The sequence below is a fragment of the Aspergillus tanneri genome (assembly GCF_003426965.1).
Source record: "Aspergillus tanneri strain NIH1004 chromosome Unknown AapTan_2_pilon_pilon_pilon, whole genome shotgun sequence".
In the NCBI taxonomy this organism is placed as follows: Eukaryota; Fungi; Ascomycota; class Eurotiomycetes; order Eurotiales; family Aspergillaceae; genus Aspergillus; species Aspergillus tanneri.
In genome coordinates this window covers 3,368,816-3,389,943 of record NW_022984629.1, presented here as the reverse complement: position 1 = coordinate 3,389,943, position 21,128 = coordinate 3,368,816, and the positions used below count along the sequence as shown (strand labels likewise).

At 50.3% G+C, this 21,128-nt stretch overlaps 9 protein-coding genes across 9 annotated transcripts; 4 read left to right on the top strand and 5 right to left on the bottom strand.

Annotated features, from left to right (window-relative positions):
* Positions 1–2,697: 2,697 nt before the first annotated feature.
* On the bottom strand, positions 2,698–3,190 carry VTC1 (putative vacuolar transporter chaperon Vtc1; the record flags this gene model as incomplete). Its single annotated transcript, XM_033565788.1, has 2 exons — positions 2,698–3,035; positions 3,157–3,190. The coding sequence occupies 2 exons, from the start codon at positions 3,188–3,190 to the stop codon at positions 2,698–2,700; spliced, it is 372 nt and encodes a 123-aa protein (XP_033431545.1).
* Positions 3,191–4,080: 890 nt separating this feature from the next.
* On the top strand, positions 4,081–4,799 carry ATNIH1004_001087 (uncharacterized protein; the record flags this gene model as incomplete). The annotated part of the gene is made up of 3 exons (XM_033565787.1): positions 4,081–4,107; positions 4,358–4,432; positions 4,515–4,799. The coding sequence occupies 3 exons, from the start codon at positions 4,081–4,083 to the stop codon at positions 4,797–4,799; spliced, it is 387 nt and encodes a 128-aa protein (XP_033431544.1).
* A 554-nt stretch (positions 4,800–5,353) lies between these two features.
* Positions 5,354–6,727, bottom strand: LST8 (WD40 repeat domain-containing protein; the record flags this gene model as incomplete). The annotated part of the gene is made up of 4 exons (XM_033565786.1): positions 5,354–5,983; positions 6,037–6,532; positions 6,596–6,617; positions 6,706–6,727. 4 exons carry the CDS (start codon positions 6,725–6,727, stop codon positions 5,354–5,356), a joined length of 1,170 nt encoding a protein of 389 aa, XP_033431543.1.
* Positions 6,728–7,335: 608 nt separating this feature from the next.
* Positions 7,336–9,405, top strand: ATNIH1004_001085 (uncharacterized protein; the record flags this gene model as incomplete). The annotated part of the gene is made up of 1 exon (XM_033565785.1): positions 7,336–9,405. The coding sequence occupies one exon, from the start codon at positions 7,336–7,338 to the stop codon at positions 9,403–9,405; it is 2,070 nt and encodes a 689-aa protein (XP_033431542.1).
* A 476-nt stretch (positions 9,406–9,881) lies between these two features.
* On the bottom strand, positions 9,882–10,932 carry ATNIH1004_001084 (SUR7/PalI family protein; the record flags this gene model as incomplete). The annotated part of the gene is made up of 2 exons (XM_033565784.1): positions 9,882–10,471; positions 10,524–10,932. The coding sequence occupies 2 exons, from the start codon at positions 10,930–10,932 to the stop codon at positions 9,882–9,884; spliced, it is 999 nt and encodes a 332-aa protein (XP_033431541.1).
* Positions 10,933–11,820: 888 nt separating this feature from the next.
* On the top strand, positions 11,821–13,365 carry ATNIH1004_001083 (uncharacterized protein; the record flags this gene model as incomplete). Its single annotated transcript, XM_033565783.1, has 4 exons — positions 11,821–12,361; positions 12,430–13,029; positions 13,082–13,277; positions 13,362–13,365. 4 exons carry the CDS (start codon positions 11,821–11,823, stop codon positions 13,363–13,365), a joined length of 1,341 nt encoding a protein of 446 aa, XP_033431540.1.
* A 406-nt stretch (positions 13,366–13,771) lies between these two features.
* ARD1 (peptide alpha-N-acetyltransferase complex A subunit ARD1) lies at positions 13,772–14,624 on the top strand (the record flags this gene model as incomplete). The annotated part of the gene is made up of 2 exons (XM_033565782.1): positions 13,772–14,159; positions 14,233–14,624. The coding sequence occupies 2 exons, from the start codon at positions 13,772–13,774 to the stop codon at positions 14,622–14,624; spliced, it is 780 nt and encodes a 259-aa protein (XP_033431539.1).
* A 379-nt stretch (positions 14,625–15,003) lies between these two features.
* On the bottom strand, positions 15,004–17,187 carry ATNIH1004_001081 (uncharacterized protein; the record flags this gene model as incomplete). Its single annotated transcript, XM_033565781.1, has 1 exon — positions 15,004–17,187. The coding sequence occupies one exon, from the start codon at positions 17,185–17,187 to the stop codon at positions 15,004–15,006; it is 2,184 nt and encodes a 727-aa protein (XP_033431538.1).
* Positions 17,188–17,746: 559 nt separating this feature from the next.
* On the bottom strand, positions 17,747–20,647 carry ATNIH1004_001080 (COPI-interacting protein CEX1; the record flags this gene model as incomplete). The annotated part of the gene is made up of 9 exons (XM_033565780.1): positions 17,747–18,518; positions 18,592–18,764; positions 18,821–19,024; positions 19,093–19,387; positions 19,450–19,823; positions 19,882–20,028; positions 20,109–20,219; positions 20,295–20,435; positions 20,525–20,647. 9 exons carry the CDS (start codon positions 20,645–20,647, stop codon positions 17,747–17,749), a joined length of 2,340 nt encoding a protein of 779 aa, XP_033431537.1.
* Positions 20,648–21,128: the final 481 nt, after the last annotated feature.

The following is a 21,128-nucleotide window of genomic DNA, read 5'->3' as shown; positions in this document are numbered from 1 at the left end:
GTATGATTCTGTCAGTGACAAAGTGTATTGATTGACGGCAGCACTCAGTCAATCAATGCGTGGAAGGAGGAAGAACGCACGATCCACTGGCAAAACTGGGGGAGGCAAAGCGTCGGTGGGTGGCGTAATCTATTAATAAGAAGGTAATACTCGCCCCCGTAACAAAACAGCACCAGGAACAGGCAGCAAAATGACGACGACCGGAGAGTAAGGAGAGGGAAACACGCAGCGATAAATCCAGATAGGTCAAATCAGTACTCTGATATAGGAGGAGGGAAATACGGGGGAAAATAGATCAACACTGGAAGATGTTATTTGGGCACCGAGAAATCATATAGCATGGAGTTAAGTGTAAGTAATCAATAATAGTCGGGGTAACAACAATAATAAATAACAACAATGATAACGACAAGTAAAAAAAAAAAATAGAAAATAGAAAAACACAATAATAAGAATACTAAAAGATCAATAATAAATCACACAGCTGTCCGTCCAGGGACACAGGGAAGTCGAAGACGATAGAAGAGTATGATCAGTTGGGTAGACAGGGGGAGAAGTTAACCGAAGAGGGAAGAATCTGGATTCAGTGGGAGGTATTTAGGAAGACAGCAGAGCAAGATGGAGAGAAGGTAGTAAGAAAAGAAAGAGGAGAGAAGAGTAAATGGGCCAGGGTGAGATAGGGAGGCAAAGAGGGGAAACGGAACAAAGGTTAGTCAGTCAAATACCCAATGTCTTACTATTCTTCAGTGCCATTGGGACTTTTGTTGTTGACAATTAATGGTGGTGATGATGACTACAGTAACTTATTAGGTACTACTAAGGTATTGATTAAATCTGGGCGGTATTTCATTTTCACTTCCACCGTCCAACTCTGATTCTTGTTTTCCGCCAGAGAATGACACGTCAAATCAGAACGCGTTCTCATCCACTTTGGGTAGGTGGGCCCAAGATGTGATCCTGGGCCTGGACTGGTCCATGGGTGGTGCCATTTGGTCTGATACCGTCTTCCTAGGTATCGAGAAACATCCGTTGTCGTACTTTTCGTAAAATAGTTACCTAGGATTACAATATCTATCTATGTGGAGTACGCAGCCTATCTACTGACTTCAGCGAACCGAAATGACTGGGGCTAAAATGCGGTGCGGACTTCGGAGCACTTATCAGGACTGATAACCCCCATTCTCCATAGGTACCCATTGTTAGGGTCACATGACAGGAACCTACCACCTATCGAAGGAACAGTCCATGCCAAGTTAGGCAATATTCTCTACTGACTTCAGGAGTATATCCAAACGAAGCCGCACAACAGGGTCTCTACTCTAAAGACCAATAGCAGAACCTCTGCGAGGGATGCTGATTTATCAAATAAGATAAGCCTTAGTCCTATGTTTATTATCTACAAAGGCCTAAAGGCAATCTCCTCACTGATTAATAGATACTATAGATCGCCTTCGGAAACAGATGGGCTTGACAGAGCTCTCCATGATGAAGGTTGCTGCTACTGGCAAGGTCTTGATCCTATTCTGGGCACAATACCCAGGTGGATCTAATGATGATGATGTGAGCAACTGAGGTCTCGATACGCCACGTATGTCACACAAGGAGATATATCGGCAAGCTCTCACATGCTGGTGTCAATTGTTTATGGGTCTCAACCTCCTATGCAGTCCGGGTGAATGTACATGTTTCGTAGTTGTATTCTGGATATCGGTGCGCCTACTTAAGGGAGATAACCGAGGACGCACTTAAACTTATAACATGCACATTGCTGTGAGAACGTCAGTCCCTCGTACTAGTTCGCTATTCGTCACTAAATGAGTCCAATGCATATGTCAAAGCTCAGAACCCCGGCAGCTCGCGCATCGTGGCGCTACCTGGGTGCTGAAACTTGACCAAGCCGTGATTAACCCAGTGTCCTTGACCAATGCCACCATCACTAGCATGTTCGAAGGAAGTTTCAAGTTGGTCCAAAAGTGGTCGGGCTGGCTTCTGTTTAATCTCTAAAGAGCACAATTGCTATTTTAAACTCAAAATACCACATCCAATAATATATCTACCTACTTGAAACCAGACAATCGGAAATCCCAGTGTTCGTGGGCGAGCAGTCCATCCAAGCGACTTGAAACACAGGAACTTCAACGCCGGACTAGCCACCTTTGCTAGACATGCCCAGGACAGCAGTTATTGGAAGATTCTTGAATAATGGGACCGTGCACTGACAAGGAGTAAAGGGAGACTATTGGAGCCTCGAGTTCTTCATTGATCACGTCTTATCTGTTAATCTGGGAACGAATGAAATAATCAGATCTAATCCACTTCCTGATATATATAATCACCGAGAAAGAGAAATAGGCAGTATATATTTCCAAAACTTTTAGTATTCATGAGAATAATCTCTCTCCAAGAGTAATTAAACAAGGAAACTTAAGCACGTTCTTGTTCGCTATGACATATCGAAGAGCGATATAAATAGTGGTTTCGAGGACTATGAACCCCAAGAAAGCATTGAGTCATTTCGACTAGTGGCCGCGTAATATTGAAACCAAGGCTAAAGATGAAGCCCCGTAATTAGAGATATCCAATGCATCCTCCGTGAAGCGTGTACATGTAAGCAATGGTACAAATTGTGGCATGACAGCATGAAATCTTCTTCCTCTTATCACTCCTGCCTTGTTTAACTTTTTAACCTCTCGTACTTTAGAACTCTTTCACCCGTAGGATAAAATTCACCACCACGGCCGCTAACAGAGACACGGTCAACACACTCGGACCAAACCGATCATCGATCCCCGTCTGTCCTCGCTTTCGAATACTTTGAGCACGCCAGTGGAACGTGACAAGAGCGTAGATCATAGACGCCATAGCAATGATGGTGAATAGCCCTGCGGAAATGCGACCAACGCGGTCCCCGAAATTCAGCAGACCCACCGCCAGCCCTCCCAGGATAACGGTGAAATTAAGCCATGAGAGAAATGTTCGCTCATTGGCGAAAAAGACTTTGGGTTCTACGCGGGTTGGGAGCGCGATGCGCTTGCCTGAGGGCCCAGGTTGGTTAGTTGACGTTGATGACGACATAGATTCTGAGAGGATAGAGAGGTGGTAAGGATGGGAGAATTCTGCGCAATTGTGCTCTCCTTGTGCACATTAGATACTGACCTGGAGCTGTTTGAAGGAGAGGTTGACTCGACATTTTGTTGTATGGATGGGTATTTCAGACGAGCGAGAAAAGGGGGGAGACAAGGGCGCTTCACCGTGATGGTCGATGATAAAGATAAGACGAATCGAATCAATCGAGTCGGGTCTCTTGAAAGGGAGATAGGAAAAAATAATCACGTAAATTCTGCAAGGGAATTATGTGCAGCAATCTCAACTTGATCGGAGGCGGCTATCGCACGGAGTGGTGAGCTCAAAGCTGAAATCGACGCAATGCATGGCGTGCCATGGGATTTAATACTGCCCCGCCCAGATTGCAGGTGATGGCGGACATATACTGCCTCGGGGCTAGCGTCTGGCACGTACCCTGGATTCTGCCAGTTCCCACCGCTAGAAGACTTGCACGTGCTCCGTTGATTTGCTCCTAGACTCGCCTGGACAATTGTTTATCCGTTGCGATATGGCAGTGCGGGCCTAAGAAACGCGCTATGACGGGAGAGAATATAATCCTATCCTTATCGAGTATAGCGAGTGCTTGTCAGGAGCCAACCATCTGTTGCTGAGCCACACCCATGATACCACAGCTGAACTGCCTCTAAAACATCCCCAAACAACACGCTTGTTCCGCTCCGCTGCTTGTCCGCTCCAGTCTTCGGATGTGCTGCTAGATTCTAGCCCTTCTCCGTCCCTGCATATCTGCTTCAGCTACCTAAAGTAGGTATCTTTCTCCCCACAATCTCATCTATCAATCGGTATCACCCACGTCGGTACTGGAGTTGCCCCCCACAGTCGCATCTACAAACCGCGTTCGGCCTTTTGTTTTCATGACGGCAATGTACACCGGCCATGCTAACTAATGCTCCTCAAGCTTGGAAAGCCATCTACAAAAGCCACCTACCTGTTCTATACGTGAATAAGTTGTCTACAATGGCTGTAGAATATACTCCTACGTCGGTGAGTAGTCGGCCTCTCCCACCGAAAGTTCACTGCGCGCACTGTGGCTCGCCATTGTGCCGAGTGTTTCCTATAGTTTGCTGACCGGCCTTGTCTCTCGTGACGCAGCCTGTTCCCATCCCGGAGCTCACAAAGATTTCTACAGAGGCACGTCACTCTCTTGACCTCATCGCTATTTAATACAACTTGGGTCGCCAATTGGATGAAACTCTTGTCACCGTGTCATTTGGGACTGACATCTCTCCACCAGGTCTGCGACTCCGCACTTAAAGATGTCGAGGGATACGATCATTTGAAGGTCGGAGACTGGAATTCTCAGATCATTGTAAGCTTCGATTTTCATCTTCCCTTGTCTAAGCGGCATTCCGCCGTTGGGGCAACATCTGACGACGTGCTTCCTCGTATAGAACGGCATTCTTAAAGCCCTCATTGCCGCTACTTCTCCGTCCTCATCCTCGACATCCCCTCCCTACCGCTTCACTGTGAACAGCACGATCGTGCAACAAGGCCTGATCGATAAGTCGGTTGCAGCAGGCGGCGCAGCTAGCAATGCTGGCAAGCGCGGCATGCACTCTGCCTCGGGCGCTTTCTGGGATGTCAAGCGCGATGGCATGTGGACATTCAAGTACCCCGGGGCTGATGAACGGGGTCTGGATGTCGTTGTGAGCGTGACATGGTTTGCGGTGGACTAGGAATCTGTTTAAGAGAAAAAGATAAAATTTTTTTTTTTTTTTTTTTAAAAAAAATAATTTGACTCGTGCTATATAAGTTATTAGCTGCCTGGGCTGGAGTTTTGCTCTTCTATGTTGAGACCGATGCGTGTTGCCTGACGATTCCTTCATTACCATTATTGGCCTTTACTTTTTGGGGAGCAGGGTGTTCATAAGATGCTGGCTTTTGATCTGGGACTTGCGTTTCAATTTGCGGTGCTTAAATAACCCCCACCTTCTATTCTCTTGGTAGTACCAACCTTACAGTCACATTGGACCCGCGAAATACTACAGCATTCGTCACACAGGCCCTTAGAACTTTAAGTGAGATACATGAAACATCCAAAAGAATGCCAAATAGAAAGAAAAGAAAAAAAAAGAACCCGGAACTCCAGTTCAATAGACAGGGGACGTTCCTTACTGTCCCAAATCCTTGGCGCCATGCTACCCATGTTAAAAAGAATAACTGTATCAATCCAATGCTGCACGCGGTAGGTATCCATCCCGCTCAACTTAGCACTCGAGTCTCGAGTCTCTTAACGAGGTTCAGAGTAGTCGTTGAGAGCAACGCATACCGCCCCGCGGTGATGTCCACTATACTGACGAATTACCTGACCTGAAGCCAGCTCCCACAGACGGGCGTAATGATCACTCGAGACCGTGACAAGGTAGGCCGAGTCGGCGGAAAAGGCACAGTCCCATACCCATCGTTGGTGGTTGGCCAATGTGGTCTCCAGGTAGAGTGTCGAAGTGTTTGGATCGATTGGAGGTCCATCTGGTTGGACGGGGAAGGACTGCTGCGGCTCGTTGTTGGGAGGAGGAGGCGTGACCCCTTCGATAAGACTGAACGGGTTGAAGTCGGCCTTTCCTTTGCTGCTGTCTGGAGTTCCATTATGGCCCTCGGGAGTTGCTTGAGAAGAAGTGGTCTCAGTTGTGTCGGGTGTGGTGCTTTTCATCTTGTCTTTGACTGCGGCCTTTGCCGGCGGATAGTCCAGATCCAGGTTCCATACTTTGGCAGTATGGTCAGCAGAGCATGTTGCGAGGTGTTTCACATCCGGTGAGAGGAGAATACGGGTGAGGTAATCTTTGTGTGCCTGGAATGTACAGATCGGTACAATACGGGTAAGTTCCGCATCTTGAATCATTCGCCAGATATACACATTGCCCTGTGCCGAGATTAGAGACAAATTGCAATATAGTGTTGGATTGCCCTTCTTACTTTCTTATTTCCTGCACAAAGTAGGGACCCATCACTGGCCACACTGACGCTCTGTACAGCAACATCATCTTCAGGAATTAGTTGGTGGGTGCAGACACTCTCGCCCAAATCCCAGACACGGACAATGCCTGCACGGTCACCACTAATCAGTTCACCTTGATTGGGGTGAATAACAACATCATTCACTGGAGCCTTATGGGCATAGTTGCGTTGCAAACTTCCAGTGCGGGTGTCCCACACTTTCACCGTGCCATCTTCTGAGCTGGTGACCATCCATTTCCCCTCACAGTGGAAGGCAACCCCTGTAATATTGTTCGTATGGCCATCAAAGGTCATCACTGGGTTGGGGTTGGTGGACTTGATATCATATAGTTTAACATTGCTGTGGCCTGCAGCCGCCAGATAGCGTTTATCCGGGGTGATACATAGCCGGTTCACTTGTGAGTCAGGATGTTGGATGGTACGTGAACAGATTCCAGATAAAGCTTCCCAGAAACTGTTAAGGCATGTTAGCACTACATGCTAATATGAAGGCAGATCCACGCAACTAAACACCTACCGAATAGTGTGGTCATATCCAGCTGGAAAGGTTGGCAGTTCACCAATTTCAGCTCGAGTTCTAGTATAAATAAAACTGTGACATCCAAAGGGCATGGTACAGAAGCTTACCAGTACAGAGAATAACGCTCATGCTGGAGGTGCAGACAACCAAAGATGGCTGAAGTGAGTAGAGAGTGAAGATAAGAGAACTTTGGAAAGTTGTCAGTTTGGTGAAATGCCGGACTTTTCGCAGTGACGGGTTCTTGGGCTACTAGGGCACGTGAGCGGTCTCCCAAGCGGTATGGGAGGCGGAGTGCGGAGCAGGTGATCTGCTGTTGTTTTTTTTTAACTCCTGTTTTTTGCCTCAGCCTTTGGTTCATACATTTTCAACTTGCATCTTACCGTTTCTCCGTTGACCGATAGCGGACTGCTCACAAAGCTACCCTTTCCATTACCTTCAAAGCTCATCTGAACTTGTATGGACAGCGTTATCAAGGGTCAAGTTTCTAGTTAAAGAGTTGCGCTGGCTCAAGAGGTACGACAGCACTGTGGCAAGATTAGTCAGGTCTCGTTCTCACTTGCTTGTATAGCCTGCAAATAGTCCAGATGACACATTATATTGCGTTCCGCTGCTGATCTTGTTGATGAAATCCGCCATTCGACAATACCATCAACGTCAACTACACTCGGTGTTGTATCCGATCAACCCTGCTTCGCGGACACGACATTCTTTAGCTCCCTCGCTTTCTGAGGTAGAATATGCTGGAATATTTGACCGATATGGATGAAAGTGTGGCTGAAGGTATTTATACCGCTCTCCAGACCTGCCCTCCTGATCCCGAAGCATCATTGGCTTTGGGAGATCTCCCGACTTCTCCATCAATATCTTATCTGCATGTAAACGATCTGGGGCTTACACCTCCCCCTGGGTCTCAAATGCAGCAATCTACCGATGCTATTCGGATATCTTCACCGGATGAAAACCACGACCCTTCTGCTAGGGCCCCAGCGAGACCTGATTGCCCCGGAAGGCAGGATGGATTAAACCAGTCGAAGGGCCTTGATACCGATATCCAGACCAAGAAGCACCTCCAACAGGAAGGATATTTCTTAGAAACCACCGATACCACTGGCTCTAGTCGTACCAGTCCGTTTGTCGAAAGGTTGCCGACTACAAATGACAAAAAGTTATCGACAGATGGTAGGGATAGCTCGACGGAGCAAGGCCTGAATGTCGAGCCTGATGACAGCTCGAATGATGTGACCAAAGCATTCTTTTACGATCCTCTTTTCGATTCTGATTCTGTTCTTCGAGAAATTGATGTTGCTTTTAAGTCCCAGAAACGGACAAGTAGTGAAGCATTTCCAGAAGGTTTTTATTTTTCAGGATCGGCAAAGAAGCAACATGCTGAAGCAACACAAGAACAATGTACCACCCCAAATGAAACGCCTTCTTTGTCTTCTGCGGACTCGGTTGTTCGACTTGGCCAAGGAGACAGTGCTCCTCATACCCCGGCAGAGACCGACAGAGCGAAGTCTCTCGACCCTTTTTTTACCTCATTGGATACACTGTTCGAGGACTCAACTTTTGGCATTCCGTTGGAGATGCCAGCAGACAGTTTCCCTTTTGATTTGGGCGCTGTGTCGCCTGTTGCTGAGCCCACCAACGAAGATAATTTGAGCATGAATCAAGCTGGTAGCCCCGGACACTGCGAACAAGCCCCAGAACCAGTGGTCAATGAAGGAGACCTTAGCCCATCACAACCTTCGCTCAGCGAGATGACTAAGCGACGATTCTCACTCGATTCTCAGGATATAATTGCCAATACAAGTCGAGAAGTTTTTCGGCGAGTATACCAGGAACCGGAATATACATCTCCTTATCCAGCGTATGGAGGTCGACTGGGATACCTTCCGTCAGCTCCAGGCGTCCATGTCCGATACATAGAGGTTGCGGAAAATCGGATGAACTATCGTCTCTCCAGTTTAAGGGACAGGGTTCAGCAGCTCACACGGGAAAGGAACAAATACCGAAATGAATGGGTTCAGTGGGCGACGGTCGATCCAGCGACCGGAAAGACGAAAGAACAGCTGTTGCGCGAGGAGAACGTTACGCTCCGGCGAGTTTCTTCCCATCACCAGAATCGGGTCGAGCAATATAAGCAAGAGATTGAGCAGTGGAAAAATAGGCTTAGCGAGCTGGGGACGGTCTACAACAATCTCTTGTACGAAATCCACGTCCAACGAAAGATGCCCGCCGTTAGCCCCATTCCTCCTGGATACAAGCCACAATCCTTCGTACAAGGGCCGGCCGGTACTACATGGTCGACACCCGTGCCACCGCCTCTTACGCCACTTGCCTCTTCGACACCCGCACACGACCAGGCTGTCGGATCAAGCAGTCGTTCCATGCCAGCTCAGGATTCTCCGGCGGCTGACGCCCAAGCTGCTCACGAGAACCGACAGCCTCGTACTACAACCCCATTGACCACGCGTTCAACACCTATGGTGACCCAGTCTGAACCAGTTACGATCGATCTCACGGTGGACACCACTGAGACACCGCCTGTCCCCACAGAAGCTTCGTCGGAACAGACGCAACAACAAATGGAGATGCTCCAATCACTGCGAAACAAAAAATACAATTGGCTCAATGATACTGGATCGAACGTGCACTGGCGCCCACAACTTCAGGATGGAGCAGCACCCATGGCCCGACGGGACCATGACCACCCACACCGTACATCCGTGGATGAGAATGACGGTGACTTCAGCGATGATGATTTGGCGCGTGCGATGGAAGCGGAACTAGAACGGAGTCAAGACTGATGATACCCCCTTGCATTGTTACTTTCGGGAGTTTAATTTTTTCATGTATCTGCATAGCTCGATGGAATTTTTGTAGCTTAATGCCATACTCATTACGAACGTCAGTGCTAATACTGAAGTGAAATGGATTGGACTACATTGTAACTCAGGGTCCGTTGGATAAAAGCAAGTAGATGCAAAAAATAGGTCGTAATCCAAAATCGGTCATAACAATCGTCAGGTAATGAAATGCCCCAGGCATCTTCTAAGCAAGCTACTCAATCTCGCGTTCTAAATGCACCGCCGATGTATATGTATGCTCCAGCCCAGTCCACTATGACTTTGATATCCAAAAAGAAACATACCGTAGGAAATCTAACCAGTCCGCGTCTAAAAGTGTGTACACGTTGAAATATATATATAATATCGAGACCGGGGAAGGGGAAAATCAAGATACTTAACCATGCCAAAAATGAGAATCCAATAGCACGGCACCTTTAGTTTACCGCAGACGCAGCGGGGATAGGGGAATGAGACCTCTGCCTCTGACGCATTTGGTGCCCAACCTCGCCATTAGACTCGGAGGTGCCCACAGGACTCCCTCCTTGTTTCAAGAGTTTCCTCGCCTTTCGCCCACCACAGCAAGCGACACAGCTGGACCCCAATTGCCACAGGAAGGGAATCAGATTGAATCCGGATGCGATCCACATGAACGCCATCATCCTCGTACCGACCCAGGCATCGATATTCAAGTCCTGGGCAGAATTTGTGAAGACATTTCTGAAGATGTAGAACATGACGGTTGCGACAACGGAGGCGACTATAGTGAACAGAGCGGTCAGGAACGAGAGGATAAGGAAGGGAATGGAGCGGAAAAGTACGAAGGTGCGACGGCGGTGGACGGGGTGAGCGACGTTGATGGCGGGATCGGCGGAGATGGTCTGTGGGGGACGAGACGAGACAGCGAAGGGCGAGAGAAAGATCATGACGAAGGTGAGTACGATGGCGGTGAGGAAGAGACCGAACATCCAGTAGGATGCTTTCCGGGCGATTTGTAGTGCATCGGTGATTTCGGCGGGGAGGGCAACTGTTGTCGATCAGTTCCAGAACCAAGATAATGATTATGAGGGGATACGTACTAGTGGCGCCGGAGAGCAGTTCACTGAGTAAGATACTGACGGGATCGAACCAATATAGGGTCTTCGGTTTGGAACAGTAGGTGATACCGACGTCGTTGTAGCCTTCACAGAAATTCCACAGACCGACCTGGTAGAAGTCATGCAGACCGATGGAGCGAGCAATACTGTTGATCAGGACAGCATTGGGGATGGAGAGGGGGATGATATTGGAGAGGTCGATCTTGAGAAAGTAGGTGTCCCGTAGGACCGGTTTGTTGGAGACATTGCCGATGATGACCAGCAATAAGAAGATCCAGGCCAGGAGATAGAACAGAGAGCGGAGGATACGATGCCAAGAAACAGTGAACTGAGTCCTTCCGGCAGAAGGAAGCCGTGGAGGAGACTTTTGGAATAAAGGCAGTTTGGCCATGGACTACTACAAAGGGAAGTTGGGTATCACCAGCACGTCAAGACGATGGAGCTGGGAGAAAGAAAATAGACGGGGGAATGCGGGAAAGATGAAGGAAGGTAGCTGTTTAGGGAGTCAGATAGATGACGTGGATCGAGTTCTCCATGGAAGAGAAAATAGAGAGGGAAAAGATAAAAATAAAATTTCAAAGGATAGTAGGATTGACAGAGCGATGGAGCAGAAGGTTGGAGGAAGAAGAAAAGCCACCGTCGGAGCTAAGAATTGGCTAGTGTGAAGCAGTTTCTGATTCTATTTTATCTAAATGCATCCTCTTCGGGTCGATCGGCACCTAGACCAGCAAACCTTGGATAAGTACTATTAAGTAGGGCTGGAGACAGGCGTAGTCGTCGTGATCCCTGACGTGGACTATGGAAATGATCACCACCGGATTCTTGTCACCTATTCTATTCCTAGCAATTCATCTACCTGGATTGGTTGTTCGTATCGGCAAGTATGCTATTGCAACGCCAAGTGGGCGAATCCCTGCCACCATTGGCCCCAATTCATCGCCGACAACGTCATGCCGTCCATCAGTGGGTCTGTTTTGCTCGTTGCCTGCTCATCTGCCACTGCTGATTGGTTCACGGCCACGCCACAGCGCCACTCCATATGGTGCGCCGATCGGGTGGAGACAGAAGTCAGCTGACTAACCCAGTACGGTACACAAATCCGTTTGATACGTACCATAACCGGCCTTATTTACCTAAAAATACGCATCGATTTGAGCAATTCTCCATCTTTTTGGCTCACTTACATTTCTGCGTTCTTCATATTTCTCTCTATATATTCCTTTGTGTATATTCTCTGTATATTTTTTTTATCCAGTATATCGCATGCCTTAATCCTACTATGCGATTAGCTCCTCTCCTCCCGCTGCTTGCAGCTCTTGTGCTGGCCGCAGATGATACTACTTCCTCCGCTTCTTCCTCCTACCAGTCCAAAACAACGATCTCCGACACCAAGAGCTTTCTCACACTAGATGGCACCGTCACAGGCACCGTCAGTGAACCGGCCACACGCACTGGCCATTACATCACCTACACAAGCACCAAGACCTTGTCCACAAACCATGGCGGTATGGCAAACTTGACGTCCGACACAGGCTCGGCCTCCACGGGAAATTCCACGCACACAACGAGCACGGATTCGATGACCCGGCTGGTGGGCAACAACACGGTCAATGCCACTCGCACAGCGACGAACACGGCCTCGTCTTCGCCGCCCGTCGTCAACACCCAGCCGTGCAATGGATACGCCGAACTTTGCGCACGGAACTACTCCAACATCACCATGGTGGCAGCCCATAATAGTCCGTTTGTGAAACTGGGGAATATCGCTGCGAATCAGGCACTGCATGTTGAAACGCAGTTGAATGATGGGATTCGCATGTGTAGGTATCCTGTGACCTTAATTGGACTCCTACATCGTAAGCTGACCGTTCGCTGAAATATTTCACAGTACAATTCCAAACCCATTTGATCAACGGCACTGTGAAACTCTGCCACACCAGTTGCGATCTGCTAGACGTGGGAACCCTGGAATCGTACCTCACCACCGTCGCACGGTGGATGAAGGACCATCCGTATGACGTTGTCACGATCTTAATCGGCAACTACGATTATGTTGACCCGGGCAACTTCACGGAACCCATCAAGAACTCCGGACTAATGGATATGGTGTACACACCTCCCAAGATCCCCATGGGTCTGCATGACTGGCCCACGCTGTCGACCATGATCCTGTCAGGGAGACGCGCGGTCGTGTTCATGGACTACCAGGCCAACCAGACCGCATATCCGTGGCTCATGGATGAGTTCTCGCAGATGTGGGAAACGCCCTTTTCACCGACGGATCGTAATTTCCCCTGCACCGTGCAGCGGCCGCCCGGTCTGCAACCGCCGGGTGCCAGCAACCGGCTGTACATGGCCAACCATAACCTTAATTTGGAGCTGAACGTTGCGAATCTGAACCTGCTGATTCCAAACATGGCGCTGCTGAATCAGACGAATGCGGCGGATGGGTTTGGTAGTCTGGGATGGATGGCTACCAATTGCACCCGTAAGTGGATGACCCTGTGTTGGAGGAGTGATAGGAACTAACGAACTCGTAGGGGACCATGACCGTCCGCCCAACTTCCTTTTGGTCGATTACTATAACTACGGCAAGGTGAACGGATCGGTGTTCCAGGTGGCGGCCGACATGAACAACGTCACCTATAATGGCAAGTGCTGTGGCACGACGTCGGGCGGATGGAGTGTTACGCCGCAGAGTATGACTGTGTCCATGGTGCTGATTGCGGGGGTACAGTATCTGGTGTCTATATTTTAGTAGATGATTGATGAGATATGATGCTGACAGTTATCGCGATGATTTTACATATATTTGATGAGCTAACTAGACTTTCATGCTGATATTTTTGTTGATACAATCTGATCCACTACTATTGTAGTTATTGTTGTAGTCATCACTCCTAAGAGCATGACTGCTACCTGGACTGCAGAAGGATTTTGAGATTCATCAGCAAACCCAGCCTTTATATAAAGACATACAGACTACATTCAATTACAACACCTGTGCATATATATCGAATAGATCCAGCGAAAGATCCAAGATATACGCCGAGAGGAAAGATAGGTAGAAAGTAGGGCACACCCAATCCGGCTAGCGCGCACCTGACCGATATCATAACCCAATCAATCCACATCACCGTGGCCCTCCAAAACCTACTACCCACCCTCATTACCATAAACTGAGACTAGAACAGACCAGAACCGAAAGAAAGAAATAGAGAGAAAGAAAAATGGTCGACATTGTCCCCCTCTCCTCCTACCCGTCATACATCGACCTCCTCCCCTCGATCCAAACCTGCAACATCACCAACCTGCCCGAAAACTATTTCCTAAAATACTACCTCTACCATGCGCTGACCTGGCCGCAATTGAGCTTCGTCGCTGTCGTGCGGCCCAAATCAGGCTATACCAAGTACACCACTGCCGGCACCGGTGTTGGTGCAGGGCAAAAAGGCAGCGGTAATGTCTCCGAGCAGTATCCCAAGGTGGTCGGGTACGTGTTGGCGAAGATGGAAGAGGAGCCGGCGGATGGGATGCAACATGGTCATATTACGAGTTTGAGTGTTATGAGGACTCACCGTCGATTGGGAATTGCGGAGAGGCTGATGCGTATGAGTCGTATGTCTTCCCCCTCTTAATTCAGTGAATAAAGAAAATGAAGAGAATGAAAAACTAATGAAAACTAATGTAGAACGTGCAATGGCCGAGTCGCATCGTGCTCACTATGTCTCGCTTCATGTTCGTGTCTCCAATACCGCTGCTTTACGCTTGTATCGTGATACGCTCGGGTTTCAGGTCGATAATGTCGAGAGCAAGTACTACGCCGACGGGGAGGATGCCTACGCTATGCGCATGGACCTAACGAATATGTGGATGGATTGGAGCGAGATCGAGCGCAAGGATCGTCTACGCCAGCAGAGCGATGAAAAGGATGCCGACGAGGGCGACGAGGTCGGCGAGCTGGGTAAGAAGGAATCCGACAAGGACAAGGAGAAAATGGTTAAGGTGAAGGTAGGCCGCGGCTTGGGTGTGGGCGATTTGGTCGAGAAGAACGAGTCGCAGACTTCGGCCACGAGTTCTTAAATTGATTCTTCGAAGGAATAAAAATGGATTCTGTATAAACATCTAACCACGATAGAGGACATAGGAGGGGAAAAAGGAAGGAAAAACAGAGAAGAAGAAAAGGCAAAAGGTCATATCTCGTTAACTATCGATCGCCGGTATCCTCATGCGAGATTTTAGATATTTCAATGACCAGAAAGAATGCTCCATCCCCTAGGACACACGCCGCCCGATGACAAGCCAATCCAAGCACATAATACAGGGAAAATAATAAACCTCCACAACTCCCTCCTGACCCGCTATAAACACCGCTGTATCGTTATCATAATATCCATCAGAATTAGTAGAGCCTATATGTCCTAGAAGTTTAGATCGACGGCCGCACATCAAACCCGAGACGTCATGAACTGGGTTTCGTCGTATCGGAAGACTTTTCCGTTTCATCCTTTTTCTTCGTCTCCTTATCGGCCTCTCTCTTCTCCATGTCTTTCTTACCCTCTTTCGAGTCCAATTTTCTGGTATTCGTCGGGTGGTTACTCGGACGGGACGACACCGAGCTCGGCGTGCTAATGGAGCTGATCTCACTAACCTCGGACACGAGCGACCTTGTAGGCGACGGGCAGAACGATTGGACCGTTGAACGGCTCTCACAGTTGGTTTGGTCCAGCTCCAGATTCTGCAGTCGCTGCTCCAACGGTGGCTCCGATGGAGCGGCTTCGATCTGGCGGCTTCGCTGTTCCTGCCGCCGCTGGTTGCGCTTGAGCCGTCGCTGTTCTCGATGTTCATCCCTGGCGCGACGCAGTACATCTCGAAACGCCTTTCGCGTGGCCCGCGTCTCATCCTTCAAGGCTCGTTTTTCCATCTTGCTGCGTTGCCGCTGCTGTGGCGATTCCCAACGGCCCAGGCTGCCACGTCCCTGACCCTGCTGCGGGTACTGGCCCCAGCCATTGCGCCAATGTCCTCGTCCATCCACGCGCATCTGGCGGCGCGACTCTTGTAAAAGGGTCAGCTGACGCCGAAGACCCACAACCGCCTCGTGTAGATCGCGGTCATGATGATCTTCAAGAGAAAGAAGCTGAGCCCGGACGGTTGCAAGGTCGGACGAACTCAGCTCCGACGTCGTCGACAAAGAGTCAATGGACGTTAATGACGACTCAGACGCGTTGGAGCAGGTGGATGCCCTGCGAGGGCGTTGAGGGAGTGCCGGCGCAGCCGCGGACTCCACCGAATTTCTCCCTGTGGTGGTGCCGGTGCCGGTGTAGGGATAGTGGTAGGTGGCCGGGTAGTAATTTGGTTGAGGGCGGGGGTCTGCGGATGGCCAGTCGCCGCGAGGTGCATGAACCATGCCACCATATGCACTGTCCATCTTTGCATCTCGCAGACCCGCCTTTTCTTCGATCCAACGGCCATGTGCCATGGCCTGCTCTTCGACCTGCCTGCCATAATGCTGCGCCTGAGCACTGATCTGGTCCCCATATTGCTGGGCCTGCTCGGTAATGCGTTCTCCGTACTTCTGCGCCTGAGACGCGAGCGAAGCGATCCATCCGAATGGTCCACCCTTTGAGCCGGGGGCACTCGGTGTAGGATACGGTCCACTGTAGTAACCCCATGAGTACTGCTGTTGATAAGGGAGCGGTGGCTGCGGAGCATAAGGATATGCACGAGAGGCTTGAGTGAGAGGGTGGAAGTACGACGGTGCACCATATGGGCCGTACGGGTTTGGGTTCACGGGCGGACTTGGATAACTATAAGATGCTTGTGGGTACGTATAATTGGTCTGCGATGCAATTTGCGGTCGAGCGGCAGCTGGCGCCGCGTCGGGTCGCACGATCAGGCGGCCACGGCCAGCCTCGGGAGATGGACCCAACCGATTCTCCGACGACACCCTCGTCGCAGCGGGATAACATCGAGGACAGAGAGGCGAAGGCGGAGCGTTCTGCGGGTCGGTCACGTAGGCAAATACGATGCGCGTGGCACGCAGCTCAAAAAAGTATTGGTTCCATTCCGTGATCACGGCCGAAATCCGCATCTTACGCTGCCCATCCGTCTCCTGAGGTCGATCCTTGCGGTCTCGCTGGATTTCAGCTCTGACTTGGCGGGGGAGCTGGCCAGACGAGGAGGCCAGTCCCAAATGGGGGGGAAACAAATATCGAAGAAACGTGTCCCAGTCCTGCTGGGTGATGTCCTCCTGTCGGGAGCCCCAGCAACGAGGGCGACGGGGGAAATCCCTCGACTGGCTTCGCGGGTATATCGTTAGCTGATGCTCCTGGACCGGTCTTCCGTCGTCCGAGGCAGGGGGTGGTCTCTCGACGAAGTAAGCGGCGGCGGAGGTGAAATTGACGGGTAGTAGCGGGGATGTAGTAGTGACCAGGGAGGAACTGGAACCAGCACTCAACGCAGAATCAGAGAGGGGGGAGCTCTGCGCGCGAAGACGGAGGAGTACGCGATTCACCTCTGACGAAGCAGCCGCATTTTGGTTGTGGTTGTTGCTATTGTTACTATTAGTATTATTATTGTTGTTGGCCGAGAGCAACGGGTCGACGGCGGAGTAGGGCGGCGGAGGAGCCTCCTCCTCGTGATCCATGGTGGACAGTCAGCAGACTGAGAAGGAAGGATGGAGTGATTATCTCGAATTCCCACGACGGAAAGGGAATGTTTCAGTCGATGCGATGAGTGACAGCGACCCTAGGGTTTGTCAACGGTCATCCATCGCGCATCGAGGAATAGGCCGTATGCAGCCGCCCCAACACCGGGGGACACAGCGGGCTGATGCAGAAGAAGGCAGCAAGATTACAGCCTATCAAGGCCTTGGTAAGTGGGTAGCACAGCCAAGAGGAACTCTACCCTGATCTCGATCAGGAAACAGGCACAAACGACAGCCGGGATGACATAGATACTGGCGATGGCAGCGTGGCAGGACGAAGAGGAAGAGGAGAAAGCAAGGCTGACTGTCTCTGGCTTAGTTAGGTAGAACAAACGACGTGGCGGTGATCACGAGGCCTGCGGCTGCTGATTGGCTGTGGGGAAACGCGATGGATGACTGATTTACAGGGCATCAATACAAAGAATTAGTGCAGTAGATACGCTTGCTATGCAGTAGATCATAAATAAAAGAAAAAAAAGGAAAAGAAAAAAAAAAGAGATTAATCCCATGCATCTCCCCAGCCATCATCCACCTCATCATCCTTCGGTTTCGTGTCAATCTTCTTTGCATGAGCCGTCGCTGTCTTGGGCTTACTCGCATTATTCCGACTGGCCGTTCGGGGAACTGACGTGGTTGTCGTGGTGGTTTTACTCAATCCCTTGGGTAATGGTTTCTTGGACTTGGATTGTGCCGCCAGCCAGCCCGCAAAATCCGGTTCTCCACCATCATCGTAGGGTACGGGGGCTGCCTTGGGTGCTGCAGAGAGGCCGGTGGACGAGTTCGTGGTTGAGGCAGGGCTAAATGGATCTTCGTCTTTCCACTGGTCCTGGCCATCGTCATCGTCATCCATGGCACCCCATGCGTCGTAGACGTCGTCCGTATCTTGTTCCTCTTTAGTGACGCGGACGGGCTGTTCCGATAGCGACCGGCCGAGAGGCTGCGCCGTAGGTCGTAGGGCCTCCTTCGTCAAGGGGGAGGGTTTGGTCGCACGAGGCACAGACGAGGACCGAGCAGGTTCAGTCTCCACGGGGGGTTTGCCCCCGTTGGCTGTGGGTTGAATCTCGCCGTTGGCCGCCGTGATCTTATTAGTGAACGAAGAAATCGCCCATCCCGCCCAGGACTTATCATTTGGCGTCTCCATACGAGCAGCATCTTTGGTAGTGTCAGGACTGGATGAGGGCGGCAACATCGTGTCGGCCATCGTGCTACTAAATTTGCGTACACGCTGCAGGTACAAATCCAGCGTCTTGTTCGCTTGATCTCGAATGAGTCTATGGTTTGGTGGTGTGAGACTTGGACCGGCAAAACGATCGGTAAAAGGAGAGAGGGGAGGAGAAAACTCACTTCTCTTTATCCAAAAGGGAAGGACAGATAGCGGGGAGGACTTTGCCTGCACAGTCTTCGTCGGAGAAAAATTCCATCGTGGCACCCAAGGCAAGCAGCCCTGCATTTCGAGCATGCACGAATGGATCCCGAAGAGCTCGTGTGAAAGCGGCAATGAGGACCTTACTTCTTGACTGGATTACTTCGTCAGTGCCATGTTGTCTGTACCCTTCTTCGAGTGACTACCTACGCCTTGCCCCAGGTTCTTCGCAATTTTGCCCAAGCAGATGGTAGTGTTCGTTCGAATGCCCGGCTGTTCGTCGTTGGCAGTCCGTGCCAGGAATTTCAGCAGCTCGCCATTAATAGTCCGGTCACTCAGTTTAACTATCAATACCAGCACGGCTTTGACAGTCTGTTCTCGGACCACCGGGGCCACGTCGGTGAATCCAGATGTCTACAGACACGAATCAAATTAGCTAGCTAGCATTCCAACGCGGAGGGGGGTCGTAGGATAGCACGCACCATCTGCGGAAAGATCTTGTCGTTGACGACCTTTTGGGGGAGGTTATCGATCATTAATGGTAGATTGTCCAGTAGACACACCCGTAGTGCTCGATCGGGGTTCCCAAACAACCGAACAACGACCGGCGTTAATTTGGCATTATACTCGTCTGGTGACAGCTTCCCACCGATCTTCAGCAAAGCACTCAGGACTTTCGGGCCACCCCCGCCAAATTCGACCGATTTCAATAGCTCTGGAAGGACCTTCATCTTGAAAAAGTCCTCGGGAAAGTCTTCAGCGACCTCATCCAGTTCACTGGCTTTCAGTCAGCATCCATACCACCACCTATACACGGACTCAGGGACGAGACTACGTACTTGATGAATTCATCCCGTTCTGTGTCGCTCTTCAACCCCAAGCTCTCTATGCCGTCCGTCAACCGGATCAAAGGGGTCTGGAAAAAGCCGCCATGTTTCTTTCCTTGCTCGACGAAATGCGCCGGGCTCAGCCGTAGTTTGGGATTGGCCGTACAGAGTCGCTTGTAGCTTTGATGCATGGTGGGTGGGATATTCGTCGTTCTGCCCACTTGATCCCCACCTGAAAAAGCGCCATTGAAAACCTCATAGATTAGAATGCCGAGCCCGTAAGCGTCGATGGCCGCGAGCGGATGGCGTTTGATGGTATCCCATCCACTCTTGACAACCTCCGGGGGAGTGTATCGAGCGGCATCCGGCACAAGACTGCCATATGTCTGATTCAGGGTTAGCAAATTTCTTCTATCCAAAGGACCCCGGATATAGAGGACTGACATATATAACTGCATCTTCATCGTTCATGGAGCTCAGGACATCAAAACCCCCTAGCTTCCACTCGCCGCTTTCGCTGGAGTATACGGACGACGCTCTCACAGCGCCATGGACGGATGAAGCATCTTCGTTGATAAACTTGAGCGTGGACTGTGCAGGGACATTCCCCCAATCTAGTCAGCTCCGAATTTCGATCGCATTGTCGGTCGTCCGTAGCCCAAAACACCTACCGCCACTGTATGTAAACCCCATTTGCAAATTTCCTCACCCAGACTCCTTCGCTTCACATGCCAGGACAGGGGGGCCACTCGTTCCGTTACAATGTAAATGTTCGACTCTGTCTAGATCGTGTAAGTAACAGATGCGGGACTTGGTCGCAGTGATACTAGTAGTCGTCCCCAGCTCCAATCCCATACCTCAATCGTATCTAGCACTTTGATCACGCCTGGGTGTCTCAGTGTTCGGGACTTTCGCACCGCGTTCTTCGCCAGAGGCAGACGGGATTTGTTGGACGGGGTAATATCAAAGGTGAAAATGCTGCATGCCGAGCCGTCGTCCTACATGTCGCGGAGACCAGATGGATCATCGCATTAGCTTCGTTTCATGTCCGACATGGGTATCATGGACGGGGTTGGGATTTCCATACGCGTTTCGTGGCATTGTGAAGTGTCCATATGGAATCCGAAATGTCGACTCGGTCTCCGAGTGAGTATGGAAAGGAGCTGCCTTTGGCGATGGCAGAGGCAACAGCGGACTTGAGGAAGTCCATGACAGTCGCGGAGTGATTCAAAAATCAATCGGAGGTTGACGGAGAATCACGACTCCAGCTAAAGCACGAGAACCTGTCCAGGGATGTTTCTTCCTCTCTCTCTGTCTCTCTCTCTCTCTCTCGCCCCTTGGCGCTGACCGTGGTACCCCGCCCAAATCCGGTTTAGGGCCGGTTTCTCCAATTTATTTTCCCTTTCTTTCCCTCTCTTCTCCTCTTCCTCATCCTCTCCGCACCGCGTCGTCTTTCTGTCGCCTTCATGTCTCCTCACTGGAGGAGGAGTAAGAGGAAGGAGGATGGTCTTCCCGCTCAGCTACCACGCGTAACAGGTGAGCTTTTCATTCTCATTTCCCCTGTCAAACCACACCCCCTCCACGCATCTCCAGTGATGTGAATCCTGGTAAAAGGTCAGATCGCGTTATCCAGGACATCAAAGCCCGAAGGTACTAGAGTCTCCTCATCCCAATCAATCGAACAGAGCCTT